Source organism: Octopus bimaculoides, chromosome 3 (genome assembly GCF_001194135.2).
Source record: "Octopus bimaculoides isolate UCB-OBI-ISO-001 chromosome 3, ASM119413v2, whole genome shotgun sequence".
NCBI lineage: Eukaryota > Metazoa > Mollusca > Cephalopoda > Octopoda > Octopodidae > Octopus > Octopus bimaculoides.
The window spans coordinates 123,849,151-123,869,849 of NC_068983.1; the positions used below are offsets into that span (position 1 = coordinate 123,849,151).

At 35.0% G+C, this 20,699-nt stretch overlaps 1 protein-coding gene across 3 annotated transcripts in view; it reads left to right on the forward strand.

The window, feature by feature from the left end:
* The window catches only part of LOC106880339 (uncharacterized), a 123,610-nt gene extending 103,129 nt beyond the window's left edge, over positions 1-20,481 (forward strand). Inside the window, exons 8-12 of one of the 3 annotated variants that reach the window (XM_052966536.1) lie at positions 5,523-5,570; positions 8,292-8,324; positions 9,393-9,419; positions 16,753-16,794; positions 17,433-20,481. In XM_052966536.1, the coding sequence (XP_052822496.1) occupies positions 5,523-5,570; positions 8,292-8,324; positions 9,393-9,419; positions 16,753-16,794; positions 17,433-18,295 (1,013 nt within the window). In that variant the 3' untranslated portion in view covers positions 18,296-20,481. The remainder of the gene's footprint in view (positions 1-5,522; positions 5,571-8,291; positions 8,325-9,392; positions 9,420-16,752; positions 16,795-17,432) is intronic. The other 2 variants (XM_052966537.1, XM_052966538.1) reach the window with 2 other exon arrangements.
* Positions 20,482-20,699: the final 218 nt, after the last annotated feature.

Here is a 20,699-nt window from a genome sequence, read left to right on the forward strand (position 1 = left end):
GGGTGACTCGCAGAGATAACATAACGAGTTATACAATTTAATTATTACATTTATTGTTCAATTACATACAAAGAACGCATTCACCCAATGTTCGTTATGAATAAACAAAAGTCATGTCCGCCATATATATATATCAATGACCTTTTACTACGACAGTCCCACAAGACAACAACAATGAAACAATGAACTCAAACGAACCACATGACACACGGAACGTCAGACGAATTACATATCTAACAGTCCATATAACAGGTGGTGAAGACGTCGGCACTGGAACTGGCTGTAGCTGTGTTCTGTATGTGTGGTCAACGACCAGACCTGTGAGAGATCTGGAATCGAAGACGACGACCGTCGTTGGATCGGGCTTATTTATAGCTGAAACAGGGATCACCGGAAACCCAGAAGAACTCTATCTCATGTGACTTTATCCTAAGGTCACGATTGGACGTAATGCCCCCTTAGCAAGCAGAACATGGGGACAAATGCCGCGTAAATAAGAACCAATCAGGATAGTGGACAGAAGGATCCAAGGCAGCCTAAGGCTAGATGTTAGCAGCTTCGTTATCATTTATGATTGAATGCCCGAGAGAAAGGTTTCACTACAAGTCCTTTAAGTTTGGTAGGGGATAACGATTTGGCGTGATGATAGCATTAAATCTCCTGTCATCACCAACGGATCTAAAATCCGCTTCACCCTTCCGAGCTAAGTGTAGCGGAGATGCCCAAGGGCTAGTAGAAGGACGTATGAGACCAAGCTGGAGCATGTACTCGAATTCAACGCAAGCTTTCTTGAGCTTGTGTGGTGCTAGTGTATGTGGACGAGAGAAAATGGGTGAACCAGTTGTTGTAATAAAATGTTGAGTCAAGTGAACTGTCTGGGTAGGCTTAAATGATAGATCTGTTAACTCGAGAAATGAGGCAAGCAGAGTATGGAACTGGTTATTGGCAGCAGCTACAAAAAATGATGGGACGAGGATAGCAGCAGTAGATTCACATGCAGGCGTAGATAAAGATGTGGTAGTATCCACAAGTCTGTTTTCTGACATCTACCAGAAGTGAGTAGAGGTGTAAGAAGTCCGCCCCAAGGATAAGATGTGGCAGGTCAGCGATGACAAAAATCCATTTAAAATCTCGACGCAAGGCAAGGTCTAGAGTTAAAGATATCTGACCGTAGGTTTTGATGGGAGACTGGTTCACTGCATATAATGAAATACTTGATAACTGTGGCTTGTTAGAGCTGAACCATAACGGCAAAATACTGTAACTTGATCCTGTATCGACCATGAATGTCTTGTTTGAGACTAGGCCCCTAATGAAGAAAGCACGATTAGCTGAAAAGTTGTGAGAATTCTGACGTGCCCAAGCTCTCTAGGTTCAGTTTTCCCACATTAAAAGTACGAGGCTTGTTACAACAACGTGCCTTATCATGAAAACGTGCATGGTACCAACACACCGAAGAATTGTTGGTTGAAAAAGTGTTATGTCGTTTAGAAGAGAAAGAATGGCTTCGCGAACGCTGTCTAACACGACAGAATTGAGATATTTGGCGCGTTAAACCATCGATAGCCTTCAACATGGCGTCTCCATTTTCATTATCAGGCTGTTGTCGAGAAGACGATGAAGCAATAACCGAATCAGTTGCAGTGGGTCTGTGAGAAAATTCCATTATCTTGTCTACAGACGAAGCAATTTGATCTATAGTGTTGGTGTTCACCATATTCACCAATATAGTCTGTACATTAGTTGGTAAGCGGGAAAAAAATATTTTCTTTACGAAGAAGATATCCGTCACTGAGTTCTCTGATGCGCCTAAGAAATTCTGAAGTAGGTTTGTCACCCAGGTTCTCATCCTGTAACAATGCACGCGGAAACGCCTTTCTGCTGATTTAGAATTTCTGCATAGTATTTCTGTTCTCAGAGAATCGTAGGTCATGCTTTGCGGAAGATCTGTGATGATATCTTTAACGGTGTCTGCTAATATGGCAGGAATCCCACTAATAAGCAGGTGTAGCTTTTGTTGAGCGGCTTGTATACCATGTGCTGTGAAATAAGAATGAAGCGGTGCAAACCATAGCTTAGCATCGCTGGAATAAGCTGGTATGGAAATGTTACTCATGATTAGGCGTGATAAGTGACTTTCTTATTTGACGCGGAAAACACGAAATTATTTCAAAACTAAAATATCAGAGATGCTGGTAGAGTAATGTAGAAATTATCTTGAAAAGTGTAGTATGGCATCGATTTACCATGTGCTGTGGTTTGCGTATTCAAAAAGTTGGGTTTACTATTTTATAGTGAAATGTCCACAGTGGCTATCATGTTCTTGACGTCGGGTTCACCATTTTATAGTGATGTCAATTAAGTGACATCCTATAATCTAATAAGCATGAGAGAAAGAAGGGTCACCATTTTGTACGTAATGACAAGAAAATAAGAATTTGTGAGACGTTTGTAATAAGTCATAACACATTTATTACCGGGGGTAATGCGTTAACATATAAGGTTAATTGAAGGATGGAGGCGGTTATCCATGCCACTTACACTTCTGGGAATATTTTTAATTTTTATTCAGGCCTTCCTTCTAACCAGATACAGTGGCAAAAACAGTATACTTCCACTTTGCAGGGTTCTTGGCTGACTCGAAACGCACTTCTATTGCCGCAAACCTTGTGCCTCTGGCCAGGTATTTGATTTCATTCAACACCTGCCTGAGGCATTTTTCGATTGTTGATTCTTCTAATTGTTCAAATCTTTTTTTTTTTTTTCTTTTTTTTTTCAGAATTGAAGACTTCATAAATTATGGTTTTTTCTTTGGTTCTGGTTATCATTTCCCCAGGCGGCGTCAGTTTGCTTTGTCCTTCGGTTTCTGTAATTAGTCCGAAATACTGTTGTATTTCCTTTTTTTTTAATTAAAATTTTTCTCCTCCGCCTACAGCAGCGGCAAAATTCAACTTCTCTGGCTGTTTGACCAAAGCCACTTCACAATAATAATAATTTCACAGAAAAAATACAAGAATAGTAAAATAGTATTCCGCGAGGACCGCAATTCAACAATTCACACAAAAAGTTTTCTACCCCTCCCCCAAGAGGGAGGACAACAAAAATTATTCACAATAAAATAATAAAATGTTTCCCCTGAGGAAACCACAAACAGAAAAACAAATTCCTTTGAAAGATGACACACAATAGCAAAAATTAACTCCTTACTTACTGAATGAATAATCAAAACAGACAGACATGACCAATAAGCAATGAATGGCGCGAATTTAAAAACGTGTTCCTTTATATAAGGGATGAACCGGAAGTCTGACTTCCACGTCAACCGGAAGCTTCTAGAATGTCCGAGAACTTTCTAGAAGGTCGATGGAGATTACTCTCGTTAAATCTCTTTTTCGTTTTGCTTTCCTGCTTGACTGCCAAGGTTCACTACACATGCTTTGAATAAACTCCTTGAGAACAAATATCTATCATATTTAAGATATATCCTTTTCTTCTTCTATGGACAAACTTATTGAGAACAAATATCTATCATATTTAGAATATATTTTTTACTTTTTCTACAAACTTCTTGAGAACAAATATAGATATTATTTAGAGTATACCTTTTGATTTTTCTATAAATAAACTTGAATACTCCCAGGAAGTGACTTCCAGTAAGCATGACCATCTGTAGTAGCTGGAAATTTTCCAGCTTTATCCCAGTATTTTCTTCCAGTTGGTTAATGTATATTAAGTGAAGCCTTGCTTGTAATCTATTGCCGTGAGTGGGCTTCCATAGCAATAACTGATTTGCTGTCTTTTTTGCATCTTCAATAGTGACCTATAAACCATCATATATACAGAATGTACATACACACGTGCACACACACATGTGAACACACACACACATACAAATGTGCACACGTTTATGCACACACGTGCACATACACATACACAAACACTTACACACACATACACATACACACACGCATGCACACAAACACACACACAAACATACATATATACATACATACATACATACATACATACATGATGGCTGCCCACTTGTGACTGAACAAAACTATTACTGACCTTTAGGAGCATTGTGCACTCAAGACTACCTTATACTTCACACTTCGAGCTACATTGGTGTCTAACGAGCCCTGCTCTTGACAAACATACACAACTGCAAACATTGCAGACCAAGATTTCCCCATTCATTACACCAGCAGTGCGTTTTTGAGCAGCACACTTGAATTCTTCATGAAGAATACGTGCTCTTTCAAAGGTATCAACTCCCTCCTTTACCTGTTTCTTCCATCTGTGGTGATGACAAACATTGCTTTCCCAGTCAGCTTCCCACATTTCTCAGGCCTTTAATGAGGACTTTACACAATCTTTAAATTGCAGTCTTGGCTTCTGCTGGGGTCACTTTCCACTAACAAGTTCCCCATATAGTATCTGTTTAGGGATCCTACTATCATTCATTCTAACAAGGTGTCTAGTCCAGTGTAACCAGTGTTTGTGCACTATCACCTCAATACTCAGGATATTGGCTTTCATCGGGACCTGTGTATCTGGAGTTTTTAAGGTACAGCCAACATTCAGAATGTGTCTCGGATATCTCTGAGGGAAGCGTTCAAGGACCTTTACATGACGTTTGTAAAGGGTCCATGTTTCACATGAGTAAAGGAGCAATGTCAGTACACATGTAGTACACAGCAACTTTTGTTCACCTTATGATGCTATGTTGGGACCAGACATGAGGTTCAAGAGACCTGAAGGAATCAGTTACTCTCTGCACCCTGAAAGATATTTCATCATCCAGAGAGCAAGAATGGCTGAGTGTGCTACCCAGGTAGACAAACTTGTCTACCACTTTTAGTATTGTTCTTTCAACCAAGATAGCTGGTTCCACATATAGGTTTCCTGGTGCAGGCTGGAATGTTACAACAGTCTTGTCCAGGCTAATGCTGAGTCCAAAGGCCTTGCAAGAAACAGAAATATGATTCACAAGTATTTGCCCAACCTTGCCCAACAAGAAGTCCGACCTTGTCACGCTACTATGTCACACTGATCCTGCTGGAGAATTATGTTAAGAGTACGAGTGTCTGTGGAGTACTCAGTTATGTACACTATTATTCAATGAAAAAATAGTTTGTTTGATTAAACAACATTAATATTCATCAATAAAAAATCCATTTTACTTTTTTTTTTAATGTTTCAAATGAATAATGGGAAAAATATATCAGTTTAGTTTTGATATTTTCTTCTGGTGATTCTTTGTGGTTTTATTTATGATAGTAAAACAATAGATTTGTCTCCAAAACAACTTTTTGCTCTGTTTTCAAGTATCAGATCTAATCTTTTCATTTCCATCTTGCAAACTCTGTCTCGCCGTTTTTCTATTTCTATCTGTCAGTCATTCTGTAATATAAAATCCCCAGAAAGTTTTATAACATTTATTTCTTGATGATGATGATGATAACACAAGAACAATGATATTACTGGATTTAATAACCTTTTCTACAATTTTATTTTAGATATTCTTATGGGCTGGGACAGTCCACACTTCTTAAACAGCAATTCTGGTATGTAAATACAAGGGGTGCATATTTATTGAATGTACCTCTTGTGACAGCACATCCTTTATCAATATATGCCATGTAGATGCACATGTGTTTAACATCTCGATTGTTAATTTAACATAGATAGAGCCATTTTTTTTTTTCATTTAATCAAAGAAGAAATATTATTTATAACCATTGGAGATCAACATGTTTGATGAATGAATTTCTGCAGGTTCATCTTTATAGAAATGATGTGAACAAGGAGAGAATTGGAGATGATTGTCTTTTTGTTTTCCTTTTAGATTGCTCTGAGGGAAGGGGCTGTGCTGATAGTCTTCATAAGCCCTTTAAGAGCAATGAGATTGTTGCTTTTAACAGACCACTTAAACTGTTGCAAGTTGGGCCTTGCAGAAATGATGTAATCAGGTAATCAGTGAAGGAATTCCTAAAAGCTGATGATCTAAGACAAAAAGACTAAGAGAAGTGGTTAACATGAGATCTGGTGGGATCAGATGTAATATGGGGAGTGAGAGGAGGCAAGAAGACTGAATCAGTAGTACCTGAGTAGAGACAGTAAGAGACCAGCCAGCTTTGAGGAGTAAAGGCTATTATGGTAGCAGAGAAAAAGGTGGAGAGAAGAGACAGTATGTCTATGGGTCAGGGGCTGGAGTATGTTATGAGCAACTTTATATCATTCAATCAGGTTATTTTTCTCTGGATGTGGTATCCTAATCACACAAAAAGCAGGGAGCTTGGCTTTAATATATTTGTTAGGAGCAATGTTTATGATGCTATATGTAAATGACCAAAATAGAAATATTACATTAAAATCCCAAAGCCAAAAGCAATTATAAAACTCCCATTGGAATTAAATACCATATTTTCTGGTTTACAAGTCAGATTTTTCAGACCAAAATTTACAGCCAAAATAGGAATGTCAATTTATACATCAAGACTGCTTCAGAGGGCTAAAAATTCCATGTGAAATGCAGCAGGATTTGGAAAGATGATGATGTTTGCATGTTTACACTTTACATTACATCAATTTGTTTGCTTGAAAATATGGCAGGATCATAGCACACCTAAGAAGACTTAGACTAAACTGCCCAGAAGAGGTCTAATAATTTCAAAACACGTCTGTAGTTGCCATCTTACTTCTAATAAAGATCAGATTGCCTCGCTAAAAATAAAAATTCAGTTTCCAGTTGAATTACTTATTAATTTTTTGAAATTATCTCTCTTTTTTCTTGTGAATTTCTAATGCTTACATTTAGGTTTTTAGTTGTTGCTTTATTTCCACCTAGGAAGCAAATTTCAGTTCATTAAAAATGTTTTTCCTTACAACATTCAGTAACATCAGCAGCTACCTGAAGTAATGAGAATGCAGTTTGTTTTTACTGTTAATGTTAATAACTTGTTTGTTTATTTTTTGTTTGATTTTTGGGGATTTTTGTTGTTGTTGGTGGTGGTAGTGGTTAAATATCAATGTTTTTTTTGCCATGCTTACAGATTCTATACATTGCCTTAGTACCTTAGTTCATTCTAAACACCTTCTATATAATGTATCTACATATTCTACATATTATGTCAACATCTCTACACTGTGCCTATGTATTCTACACAGTGTCAATACCTTCCATACACTGTCCTAACACTTTCAATATACTGTATCTACATAGTCTATGCACCAAATCAACATCTTCTACACCTTGTGTCAACTCCCTCTATACATTGTGTAAGTTCATTCTACACACCTGTTCAATACATTCTGTATACATTTCTTGATGTTTGTACCACTTACATATACAATGTTATATTATACGCGACCTGCCTGGTGTCTATTCTCAGTTCATTCTAATATCTCAGGTGATTTGGTACCTATTCTGGATCATCTTGTCCCTATTCTCAGCTGATCTAGTATTCAACTGATCTGTTACTTATTCCCCTAAAAGTTAAGTGAAATAAAGTTTACTGGCATGAAACATGATATTATGCTAACAGCAGATTTTAACTCATGATCTATGAGTAGATGGTCTCTTGGTCATCCCACCACTTCTATTTATATAAAGCTCAAGACTAGACAAATGTTATCAGTGTTAATTACTATAAAATGTGAGTGAAATATTAAAACAGCCTTTGATTTCTCTTCAGTGCAAATGTGGTCACTATAAATTTTTAAAATGGCTCTCTGTCAGTTATCACAATATGTTCTAGTTGGTTCAATCAACAGAATAACCTGCTCATGAAATTAACATGCACGTAGCTGAGCATTCCACTTACATTTTACACTAATTATCATATGGTGACCACATGAAGGCATGTGGTTGAGTGTTTAAGTTATTCAACTCATGATTGTAAGGTTATGTGTTCAATTTCCAGTGACATATAGTTTCCTTGAGCAAGACACTTTATTTCATGTTGCTCCAGTCCATTCAGCTGGCAAAAATGAATTGTACCAGTATTTCAAAGGGCCAGCCTTGTCACAAATTGTGTCATGCTGAATCACCCTGAGAACTACATTAAGAGTACACAAAGCATCCTACTTCTCCCATTTTATGTCCTAAAATCAACTGACTCCACTGTTAAATCCACCATGCTAACTTGTCCTTGATGTAACATATGAAAATTAATATTTCACTGAAGTCCTGATGAGTACAGCTATTATTCTATAACACATCATTAAAACTACACCTGAGTGGATTATAACCAACCATTGTAATATATTATTCCTCAATGTTTTAGGAAAAACAGTTCTTACTCCTTCAACAGCTACAAGTAAGTACTCTTTTACTTGTTCCTTCTTTAGCTTTTTCACAATTTACTTCACAATATTAATCTACAATGATATTAATTTCCAAAGTAATCCTGAAAGTTTGAACTCACATTCAGTTACTATAAATAAAAGAGCTTTTTTCCTCTTTGAGCTCCCACCAGTATTCACCTATCTGCTCCCCTACACTACGTGCCATCTCCCCTTACCCTGGGGAGATGGCATGTAGCATAGGTGAACATTGGTGGGAGCTCAAAGAGGAGAAAAGCTCATCAATGTTCTACCAACGTGCTCAATTAGAACATAGTGGCTCAGTTAATAACAGAGATGTTAAGTTATTATCAATGCATAGAACAGACATGACACTTAGACAGATTACAGAGGCCACAAACATAGTAATAGACAGAGTGAGCCTCAACAGAAAACACGAATGAAACAATAACGCCTACCACCACTACACTACACAACATAATGACTAAAGATAGAATGGGAGATAAAAAGGACACAGATACAAACAGTATAGTAAGCAAACCCATATACACACACACAAAACATACATACAAAACACAGACACATGTGCACATACACACACACACACACAGATACAAATGCAAATGCATGCACAGATAAGGTTACACGCCATAGAAAAACAGAATGGACTAAACAGAACAGGAAGAGAGACATGGAATGGAGAGTTGCTGAAGAGGTCACAAGTGGGTGACAAAAGATTTCCAGACAATAGACATAAAATAAGAACAATAATAAACAAGTGGAGAACCAATATATAGTGCATGTGTTTATTTGGCAAGAAAAATAGATGACCATCCCAAAATATAACAATAACTTTCATCTTGTTTTCATTCTTCCTGAGGCTTTAATAACCACTATTTAAAAAATGGTTCATATTTCTATTTCTTTTTCTATATTTGAATCTTGAGAGGGGTTTACTAAGTACCAGTGATATACTAGGGTAGATTAAGCCAATTGTTCAAACACTGTTTTTGTGCTCATTTCAGAAATCCAGATTTCTTTCTGAAGTGCATCTAACAATATGACAAACATCTTTATTTCAGCAACAACATTGTCATCACCAACAACACGTGAGTATAATCCCACATTGCAGCCCTCGTCTCAACATGTAAGTTGTTACCTTTCTTCATCACACTTTAACCAATAATAATAATAACGAATAAAAAGTTTCGAATGGTACAACAATGCACTATAATATTTTTTTAAATGGACTATATACCTGTTGTAATTTAGTTAACTATAGTCCGATGATATTTCGGAATTACAATTCCTTCTTCAGATATTCTTAGATGGAGTCTCTGCTATAAACTGTTTTCCAACAGTTTTCTTTTTTTTGGAAGCGTCTCAGTAGTTGTCTCACGAAGCTTCTTCCGGAATTCCTCATGAGAAGTGCGTGAGGTCGGCTATGTTTCAGTCTCATGTGTGTTGGTACATCTGTAGCGCTGCTTCTAAGTTATGTGTTATACGTGCAGCTTTTTTTTGCCTTTTTTTTTTTTGTTATAAACAATACATGAGCATGTTATTAAGAATGAACCTACATACATCCAGATGTAGTTAAATAATATATTGATTACCAACCTCCAGCCTGTTGTTAATTTGGGGTCCTAGTCTGTGTATGAGTAAATAATAATAATTAGTTCAAATTTTCGCACAAGGCCAGCAAGTTAGGTGGTGGGGTAGTTGATTATATCGACTCCAGCACTCAACTGTTACTTATTTTATTGACCCTGAAAGGATGAAAAGCAAAGTCAACCTCAGCGAAATTTGAACTTAGAACCTAAAGACAGATGAAATGCCACTAAGCATTTCACCCAGCGTGCTAACAATTCTGCCAGTTCACCACTTTAATGATAATAATAATTACAATAATAATCTTTTCTACTAAAGGCACAAGGCCTGAAATTTGTGGGGAGAGGACTAGCTGATTACATCGACCTCAATGGTTCACTGGTACTCAATTTATCAATCCTGAAAGGATGAAAGGTAAAGCTGACCTTGGGAGTGTTTGAACTCAGAACATAAAGATGAATGAAATATCACTAAGTATTTCAACCAGCATGCTAACAATTCTGCCAACTCACCACCTTAATGATAATAATAATAATTACAATACTGATAATCCTTTCTACTATAGGCACAAGGCTAACAATTTCAGGGGAGGGGCTAAGTTGATTTTAAAAAATTGCTCTCTGTCGGTTATGACAATGTGCTCTTGTTGATTCAATCCACAGAATAACATAATAACATGCATGTAGCTGAGCATTCCATTCACATTTTACGCTAATTATCACAGGGTGACCACATGATGGCATGTGGCTGAGTGTTTAGGTTATTCAGCTCATGATTGTAAGGTCATGATTTTATTGACCCTGGAAGGATGAAAAGCAGAATTGACCTCGGTGGAATTTGAACTCAGAACGTGAAGATAGATGAAATGCCACTAAGCATTTTGCCCCATGTGTGAATGATTCTGCCAGGCTGAAGCAACCCTGATAAATGAAAGACAAAGTCAACCTCAGAAGAATTTGAACTTTGAAAACACAAAGCTGAAAAAAATATCAGTTAACATTTTGTCAGTGTCCTGACAATTCTGCTAGCTTGCTGACTTCTGTAATGATGATGATGATGATAATCTTTATTAGCCACACAAGGGCTTGAACAAATACAAGAAATACAAACCTTTTGCTAGAGTCTCCATAGAAAGAAAAATGTGAAAAAAAACAGATTTTCAAAATGAAAGGAAGGGTGAGAGATGTTTCCCAATATACAATGAATAGAAGGATGCAATAAGAATGTTAAAGGTACACACGCATGTGCACACACACATATATATAAATGGATAGATAGGTAGCTATGCATATATACATACATGTATGTGTGTGTGCATGCACAAGCGCGTGCTTGTGTATCATCATCATCATTTCACAATAGCGGTAGTAGTCCCTTCTACTGAAGGTACAAAGAGCTAGTTGATTACATTGACTCAAGTATGCAACTGGTACTTATTTCATTGATCCTGAAAGGACGAAAGGCAATGTCAACCTTGGTAAAATTTGAACTCAGACCATAAAGACATATGAAATACCACTAAGCATTTTCTTCAGTGTGCTGACAATTTTGCCAGTTCACTGCCTTAATAATAACAGTAACAATACTATATTTTATTGACTCTTTTTTTTTTTTACTTCTTGACCATGCACTTTGAACTTGCTAAAATCCGGAGCCTTAAGGTACAATTTGAAAACATTTTTAAACATTTCAGTAGCAAACAAACGTTTATTTTATTGGGCACAAGGGCCCATACAAATAATATAACACATCACACACAAAAGGGATTACAAAATATACTGAAGTGCACTTATAGATGGACAGACAAAGAGGCTGGCAGATGGGGAGGCAGAGAGACAGATATGGGATGAAACAAAGATGTACCACAGTATATTCAGACAGTTTAAATTTAGTATACTAAATGAACTACCAAGGAAGGATCAGAATCCACCACTTAGTTAGGATTGAGGAAAACTCACAATTCCAATCACCTTCTCTGAATACTGCAATCTAGAATTTCTGAATATGTCCACAAGAATATTTGATGTTTGCCAAGATGAGAACGCTTCCACATCTTTCTGGCAGCTGAACTTTTTCTGTTTATATAACATTGTAGTTGTTTTTACCAATAGTCTATCATAAGTGTTCTATAATTTGGGATACCATCTCTTCCTCAATTTATCATTTATCTTTTACTTGTTTCAGTCATTAGACTGTGGCCACGCTGTGCCACAGCCTTGAATTTGTACAGTATTCCTTTTGTTGTTACAGTATTCCTTCAGTTGTTAGCTGTCGAGACACTACATCCTTCAAAACATCCATGGTTCCTGAAAGTCGCCAAAAGTACACCTGATGTCCCCACCCCCATTTTTTTTTACAAAAACTTTTTTCACTGTTCACTTCCTGTGCATATTCTATGTACTGTTCATGCAGTTTTGGTTACTTTTTTCAATGAGTTGTAGTGCACCTGAGCACTGTATACAATAAGATCATTATATATTATATATTCCTTCGGGTCATTTTGCAGACCCATCAGGCTATTGTTAACAGTTTGGACAGTTGTGAATCTTAGAAAAGCCAAAGAAGGCTGCCTCTAGCAGCCTTCTTTCCTTTAGTCTAGACTCTTACACACTTTTTTTTTTTTTTTGTCCCAGATGATTTCCAATGTTCTTCTAATCTTCATCTTTAGTCCATGTCCACAATATGATGTTGTAATACTATTGCTTATAACTCCTGATTGTTATCAGTGGCCCCTGGTGCCTGTGGTACTGAAGGGTTCTCAGCATCCAGGAACAAAGACAATTTTGGTGCTCCTACCTTAATTGAAAATAAAAAATGAAATTTTGAAATTTTATAATCCTTCCCAACTGCTCCTGGTGGCTAAACATTCTTATAACATTCTACAATTCTTTGTAAATTGTTACTAAATCAAGGAGCATGATTAAAATAGTTCACTTTAAGTCAGTATTAGAAATGACAAACTTGAAATACTTTCCAACAAAATTCAAATATTTTAAATGACAGAAATATGTAAAAGAGAAAAAGCAAATACAGCCTCAACTTCTGTTTAAATTGAAACATGTTTTACTTTCCTATAAATCAGGTAATACCACCAAACATAAGAATTAAGCCTGAAGCTTCTCATTCCTTTCATTGCTTATAGATTAACTTGTTGTGTTAAGAAAAATACAAACATTTGTATTTATTTTTAATAAATACAATAATATATTTCACTACCAACCATTTTATCACTTTTATCTCACTAGTTTAGTATTATTTGACTTCTCTTTATCAGCATGTTTTTCTTTTTACAATATTTACATCTGCTATTCTTCTTCCAAAATAAACAGAAAATCATGCAACAAATCTACATTTGAAAAAGCCTGCTTCTTATACTATTAGTTATAGTACTCCAAATATCTTTATAAGGCTTGCATGAAAAGCATTCAATAAACATTAGCATAAAGCAGTGGTTCTTAACCTGAGCTGTAGTGCTCAATTTGGGACATTGAGAGCTCATAAGGGGGCAGCATATGTCAGGTGGGTTACTGAATATTTCAGTAGAGTTGTGATTTTGCTTTAGAAACAAAATATTTAAACCAGTTACAATACTGATATTTCAAACACATTTTCAAAAAAGCATTTGTTATGATTAGAATATGAGTTAAACATTGCGTTTGTCAGTGAGCAAAACATTGACTGATGATGTGCCAAGATCCAGTAAAATTTCATTAAATAAATCTCCACTTTCTTCGGTAATTTCCATAAACATTCAACATATGTCATTACTCCATGGAAATATCTAAAATGAAATCATGCTAGATAGAATAAAGTCAAGAAAACATGGATAATAAACTGCTGCACAAAATTAGCTTCTGTTTAACGAAAATAATTGCTGGGTCCTTTCTTCCCCACTCCAAACATGAGAAGAGGACCTTTGTAAATGCCATTTGGTGAAAGTGGGCACTGGGCAGAGGTATATATTCCAGGTGTGCACTGCACACCCATTGAAAATGGCAAATTTGTTATGAATATTAACCTTACTCATTAATTTAATCACAAATCTTAATGGGAAACTGTTTTTATACCCCTATTTGCAATTTAGTGGCATTGGGTGTGGCAGCACACCCAATACAACAACCACCATATACCACTGGTACTGGGAAACAAATGGTTGAGAACCACTGTTACAAAGCCACCAGAGTAGTACACAGCAACAGTTCTCATGCAGCTGGCAAAAAATGCACTATTAAACTTTCTTACCTTTGTATTGATTGTTAATGCTGAAAGTTTCTTGATTGAATATTTAGATAATTAACTGAAACAGTTTTTCTGTTCCCTCTTTATCTTAAATGATTAAACAATTTGACAGTAATAATACTGATATTCTATGATTGTGAATCATAAAGTAAATAACTGTTTTACTCTTTAACCATTGTCACTGGAACTGCTCGAAATCTTTCATCTTTTACTTGTTTCAGTCGTTGGACTGTGACTATGCTGGGACACTGCATTGACATGTTTAGTTGATCAAATCAACCTTATTACTCATGCAAAGTTTGGTACTTATTCTATAAGACTCACTTTGCCAAACTACTAAGTTACAGTAACATAAACAAACCAACACCAGTTATCAAGTCAAGAGGGACTAAACATAAAGACATGCAGATGACAAGCTTCTATACATTTTCTACATGCAAAAATTTACTTTCAAGACATTGATTGACCTCAAATTACAGGTTGCTGCGCAGTAGGACTGAACCTGAAACCATGAGGTCATACAGGCTAACAGATACTAAATATAATAAATACCCTGAAATCACACCCTACCTCCTTACAAAGTAAGAGGACACATTGAATGATATTATCTTGGAAAGACTATGCCCCAAAACAAAACAGGATAGTCATGGCTAGAACACCTTTAGTCATAGATTTGCTTAATCAGAGATGACCTGAGATTAAACAATAACAACTAATTTTGAAGTCACATATCATCATCATCATCATCATTTAACATCCGTTGTCCATGCTGGCATGGACAGTTTGAATGGAACTGGTAAGCTGGAAGGCTGCACCAGGTTCCAGTCTGATTTGGTATGGTGTCGACGGCTGTCTGCCCTTCCTAATACCAGCCACTCTGAGAGTGGAACGGGTGCTTTTTATGTGCTACTGGCACAAGAATATTGTATATGGTGAATAAGTTGCATAAATTTGTATTAGAACTCTAGTATTCTTAATCAGAAATAACAGAAGTTGATATGTTGAGGATTAGAGTTGTAGGGGAGGTACAGAACTAGTCTAGGAACTTTTTGATGCCACCTCATAGACTGTATTTGTCACACAGTATTGTCTACCATTCATACAGGTGACCACTGAGGTAGACAAGCAACCATTGACATATTCACGAATAGACATGTAGCCACTGAGACAAGTAACTACTAGATGTGTAGGTGACCCTGAAGTGTAACTACTGAAGTAGCCAGGGAACCACTGAGCAAGATGAAATATTAAAGATGGTGTGAAGGTGATGATCATTTTTATTATAATGAAAGAATAGTTGAAAAATTTAGTGAGGAAAAGAAGGTCCTGCTGAGGTGCATGGTATTTCAGAGTAGTGGTAGCAAGGATAGAATAATGGGTGGAGGGATAAATAAAGGGTGGTCATGTATATTAAAGGTTCCTCATGTGTAAAAAAGTAATGTTTAAAAAAAAAATGTGACACAGTAATGGAGTTGTGAAGAACTATTAGTAATATGACTGTAAGATAAATATCATAACACTCAGCGAGATAGGGTGAGAAGTTATGAAATCTTTTTGAAAATACAAAACAACCTTTGAATGAATATATGTGACACCAGACATTTGTAACAATCAACATTTGCTTCAACATTTATGATGTTAAAGCAATAAGTGAGAAAGTTGGTTCACATAAAACTGTGGCTGGAATGTTTCCATGCATACCAGTCAATATTAACAAAGATAGGAGATATTTAGCATACCAAGTATTTAATTATGGATGAAAGAAGATTGTTATAGGAAAATGACAACCACCCAAAGCATATTTCCTACAATAGAAAAATATTCCAATTGTGATGTAGCAAGAGTTTGTACCACCCAGGGCAGCCCTCATCACCATGTAAAACAACATAATACACATCAACAGTGCTACCCGCTAAAGTGCCATCTGAGGTGGACCACATCTTTCCTTTTAGCTATGCTATCACTTCAAGATTTATGACAGGGTAAAATGTCAAGTGATTCTCTCACACACAAACGATGATAATATTCCCAAAGTTTCCCTCCCAATCATTTGAAAAAACATGTGCAAAACTTCAGTAGTAGTTGATATTTTAAGATTGATATTTTCCCTTTTGGTGATCATACATGTCAATACGGTTGTTTAGCTGTAAGATGGATTTTTGTTTTTGCATGCAATTGGTTTTCTCACAAAAAGTTGTCCCACCTACATTTGTAAGTCAATGTAAATAATTGCTGTGATTTGGTTCACTATTTTGATTTTCACTAAATTTTTGTGCATTGATTGAAGTGAAAGAAAAAAAGCTGTTCAGTTGACAAGAATAAGAAAATAGTATGGCTCAAAAGCAAACCCTGTCCTTTCATTCAGTATTAATCATTCATTTCACTCAAAATTAACAAATAACAAATTCAATCAAAAGAAAATATACTTTAACAAATTTTTTGGGGCAGGGTTTTAACTGTCTTTGACTATATTATCATTTTCCAAATGAATCAAATAAATGCCATCACATTAATTTTTGACAAATATATAACAAAGACACTTACTTAAAATGAAAGAAATATAACAAAAAAAATAAACAAAACATCTCTTTTCAGAAACCTCTTTGAAAGAACATAAAAGCACAACCTCAAATACACGTAAGTAGATTCCAAATTGAATTCTTTTTTTTTTTAGCGCAGATACATCACTTTAAATAAGCTCAGTAATCCAAGCTGTAGAGAAGCTCTCACTTTGTAAAGTGTGTGTAAGCAATAAGAGCAACAGTCTAACTATCAAACATTTCATTAATTTATTGTATTTGGATCAAGAATTAATGTAGGTATGGCCTGGACAAGGATAACTTATGCACAGTTACACTACATAAAATGAAGTTTCCAATGGCCCATTAACATAGTAATTAGTGACAGTCACTATATTAGAATTAACTAATTATTTTTAAAATCTAGAGTTTGATCTTTCAGTAGTTTTAAGTATGAATTTGTCTGAATTGAAATGCTTACATAAATCTAATCAATATTTTCATCTAAAGACTGAACAACTACATCATTCAAAATAATATATTTGTGATTGTAAAGTTGAATAATTATATGTATAACGACTTGGTCACATTATCAGTAGCCTTTCAAGAATACTGGATTTCAGGTACTAAGAACAATGATTTTGTACTTCAGTAGAATAATAATTGCAGCCTCATTTCTTGTACTTAAAAATCTATTTGTTCCCAGTTTCAAAAGCAATTCATTCTTATATTTTTGTTTCACTTTCTTTGTTACAGAGAACAGCAGTAAATCAATGTTTGTGGTCTTTGATGATCTAAATAAGTCTGAAACTGATTCTAACACTGGCACTTCAAGAACCAATGAGTGTTTGGGTCCCAGACCACCAGTGTTTATTGTACCCACCCAAATAATTGAACATGGTAGCCCAAAACACTCATGTAGTAACAGTGGTTCCCAGCTTGGGGATCATTCTCAACAAAAGCTTAATTTTAAACCATCTCTCCATGCACCAATACCAAATACTACTGAAGAAGTGCTTGCAGTTCCATTTAATTCTTTGCCTGAATCCACTAGTAGGAAACAAACACCACTTTCCCCAGTTCAAAATAATTCTCCTTTGGATATCTCCGGAAGTAAATCCCCTCCAAATGTTCCGAGGCAGCAGACTTTAGAAAAGCCATCTTCAAAAACATCTTCTGTTGATCCATCTTCCATTGACCAACATAGAAAGCAAAGTATATCATCTACAATGGTGACTGAACCAGAATGCAAAGATGGGAACTTAGACAAACCAGAAAATCTACAAAATGAAATTCCTCCAGCAATTAAAACCAGTCGAAGAAGTCCAACAGACAAAGATGAAATAATTGAACCAAAATCACCCTATCAAATGAACTCTGGTTATGTGGAATCTCAAAATAGACCAGCTGCAATTATTTTACCACCTATTAATGTAAATTCCAGAAAAAAAAGTGGCCAAACATCCAACTACATTGCCTTGAAATCTCCTCGACAAAGAAGCCCTGTGGGTTCAGAAAATGCATTTTCTGGTGTTGATAATACCGAACGCAGAAAAAGTTTTATAGAAGATAAAATGTTTGATTCACCAACTCAGAAAGACCCTGGAGCTCCGAGATAATGTATTACATCAGAAAATATCATTGAAATATTCAGATATCATCTTTACTAAAAATAACTTTTTTTAAGAATTTTTAGTTTAGGAAAATAACACATCAGATAATTAATAAGAGACAATTTTGTAAATAAGATATATTTTTTCTCGTAAGAAATGATGTACCTTTATTGTTCTTCCAGATATGTTAATTCAAAAAGGTACTTGAAAAAGGGTTTAATCTTTACTATGCCACCTACTGTAGATCTGAACAGTACACATGGTACCATCAAAGTATTTCTGTTTTTATGAATATCAATATTGCATCTAGAGATAAATAGGTGCTTTGTCAATAAAAAAATGTACAAGAATATAAAGAATACTTAAATGAATTTCATACTGCAAGCAGTGGTTATTTTTGTGTTCCATAAAGTAGAGTAGTAGAAATGTCAGATAAAATTCTTTATAGGACAGTTATATCTCTGTTTCTGAGATCAAATTCCAACGGGATCAACACCACCCTTGTTAATTAAATAAGTACTAGTGTAGACATAAAGCTAGGTTAATTAAAAATTAACTATACCCCACTAGTTTCCAAAACTACTTGTGACCTTGTGCTTAAAATTAAGTTAATTACAATAAGACATGGTCTTGGATCTATGTAAGAAATTATTTTGGCAACGATAAAAGACCTATTTTATATATACAAATAAGTCTATAACCAACCAAATTAATTATTCTAACAAATTAACATGTTAGGGAGTAAAATAATTGCGCAATATTTAAATGATTGGTTATTCACAAGATTTGATTGCTGTTTTGGTTAACCCCCAAACAGCACATAAGATTTGAACTTAGCATTGGAAACAGAAGATTCTTTTCATCAATAGTGCTTCTATTTCTAACAATATCACACTGTAACCCCTGACAATATCCATTTACAGCTATAGAAATTAAGCTATTGAAGTTTTGTTTTTATGAAGAACATAGCACATTGCCAGTGCTGAGAAATGAACTGTTGACCTCCCAATCACCAGGCCAGAACCTTAAACACTTGGTCAGCTTCTTCAATCATTAAATAACTATAGGAATACTATTTTCTCCAATTCAACACAATTCTCCTTTGGATATCTCCAGATATTCCTAGTAAGTAGATATTGGAAAAAAACACCTTTTAATCTTAATATTAATAGACAATTGTAGATTTAATTAAATGTGTGGCTTCATAAAATAATTGTCTCAAAGTATTTTTTCTCTGATCCTAAGGATTTTTTTGTTTTCTCTTTGTTAAGAAAAAGCAGATTCCCACCTTATCACTTTTCATTTAATATTTTCTTTTATAATGATAAAAAAAAGTATTTGTATGTTGTCTTAATTCCCATGATTTATTCTCAACTCTATTGTTCAGGATCTTATGTCCTAATATGAAAGTTTGTATTATTCCTATATTTTGTATATATTTACTATTGCCAAAGTGGTTACAGATATTTTGATAATTGGAAGGTTATTTGGAAAATGAATCGTTTTTATATTAAGTCACATCTTTTTCTGATATGTAAAATTTCTCATGTTATTTAGACTTGTTAATGATGGGTGAGTTATCATGCATTGTGTAACTCCGGAAGATCTGTTTAGTTTTATCTAGTTTGGTGCCTAATCTTTCAGAGTGTCAGTCTCCTCCTCCCCAGGGTCACCTTTGCTATTCACTTTTCTGGGGATGATAAAATACAGTAAAATACTGATAATGATTCCATAACATTGATATTGTACCTAATTAAAAGAGATCAGTATTTAGAAGTATAACTTGACATGTTTAATAAGTTATAATTGAATATTTTCTCATTACTATCTTGCCATTTACTCCTACCAAGAAATTATACTTTGTCATTAATATGATGTGCATTTTAGACTCATTTATTAAATATACATCAGTACAGTTTCTCATAAGGTATACCAAATCCCTTTGAAAAGCCATGTTATTAACCAATTTATCTCTTGCATAGAATATGCTTCTAGTTATCAGGATTTCATTGAGTTACCTATATAAAATTCATGATAAATTTTGAAGAAACTTTTTATCTACGTTGTGATAGAATCAGAAAAGATTAAATTTTCAGATGTGTGAATTCTGTGATCATAAACAAATTTCACTTTAATAAATTTGTTTACTTTTTCTTTTGAAGTTGTTTACGTTGAATAAAATGTTATTCTTACCCATATTTTTTTGCACTTATTTTTCCTTGCATATGTACTTTATATAAACTAAATTCTTTCTCAAAAGAACTATGAGTTTTCAAGCAATTTTATGCCAGTGACAGATCCAGTAAAAATTAACAAAATAAGAATTGATATTTCTAAGTAAAAATTGTTTTAAGGTAATATAGATTAGAATTAATATAAAATTATGCTGGAATACCAAGTTGTTTAATAT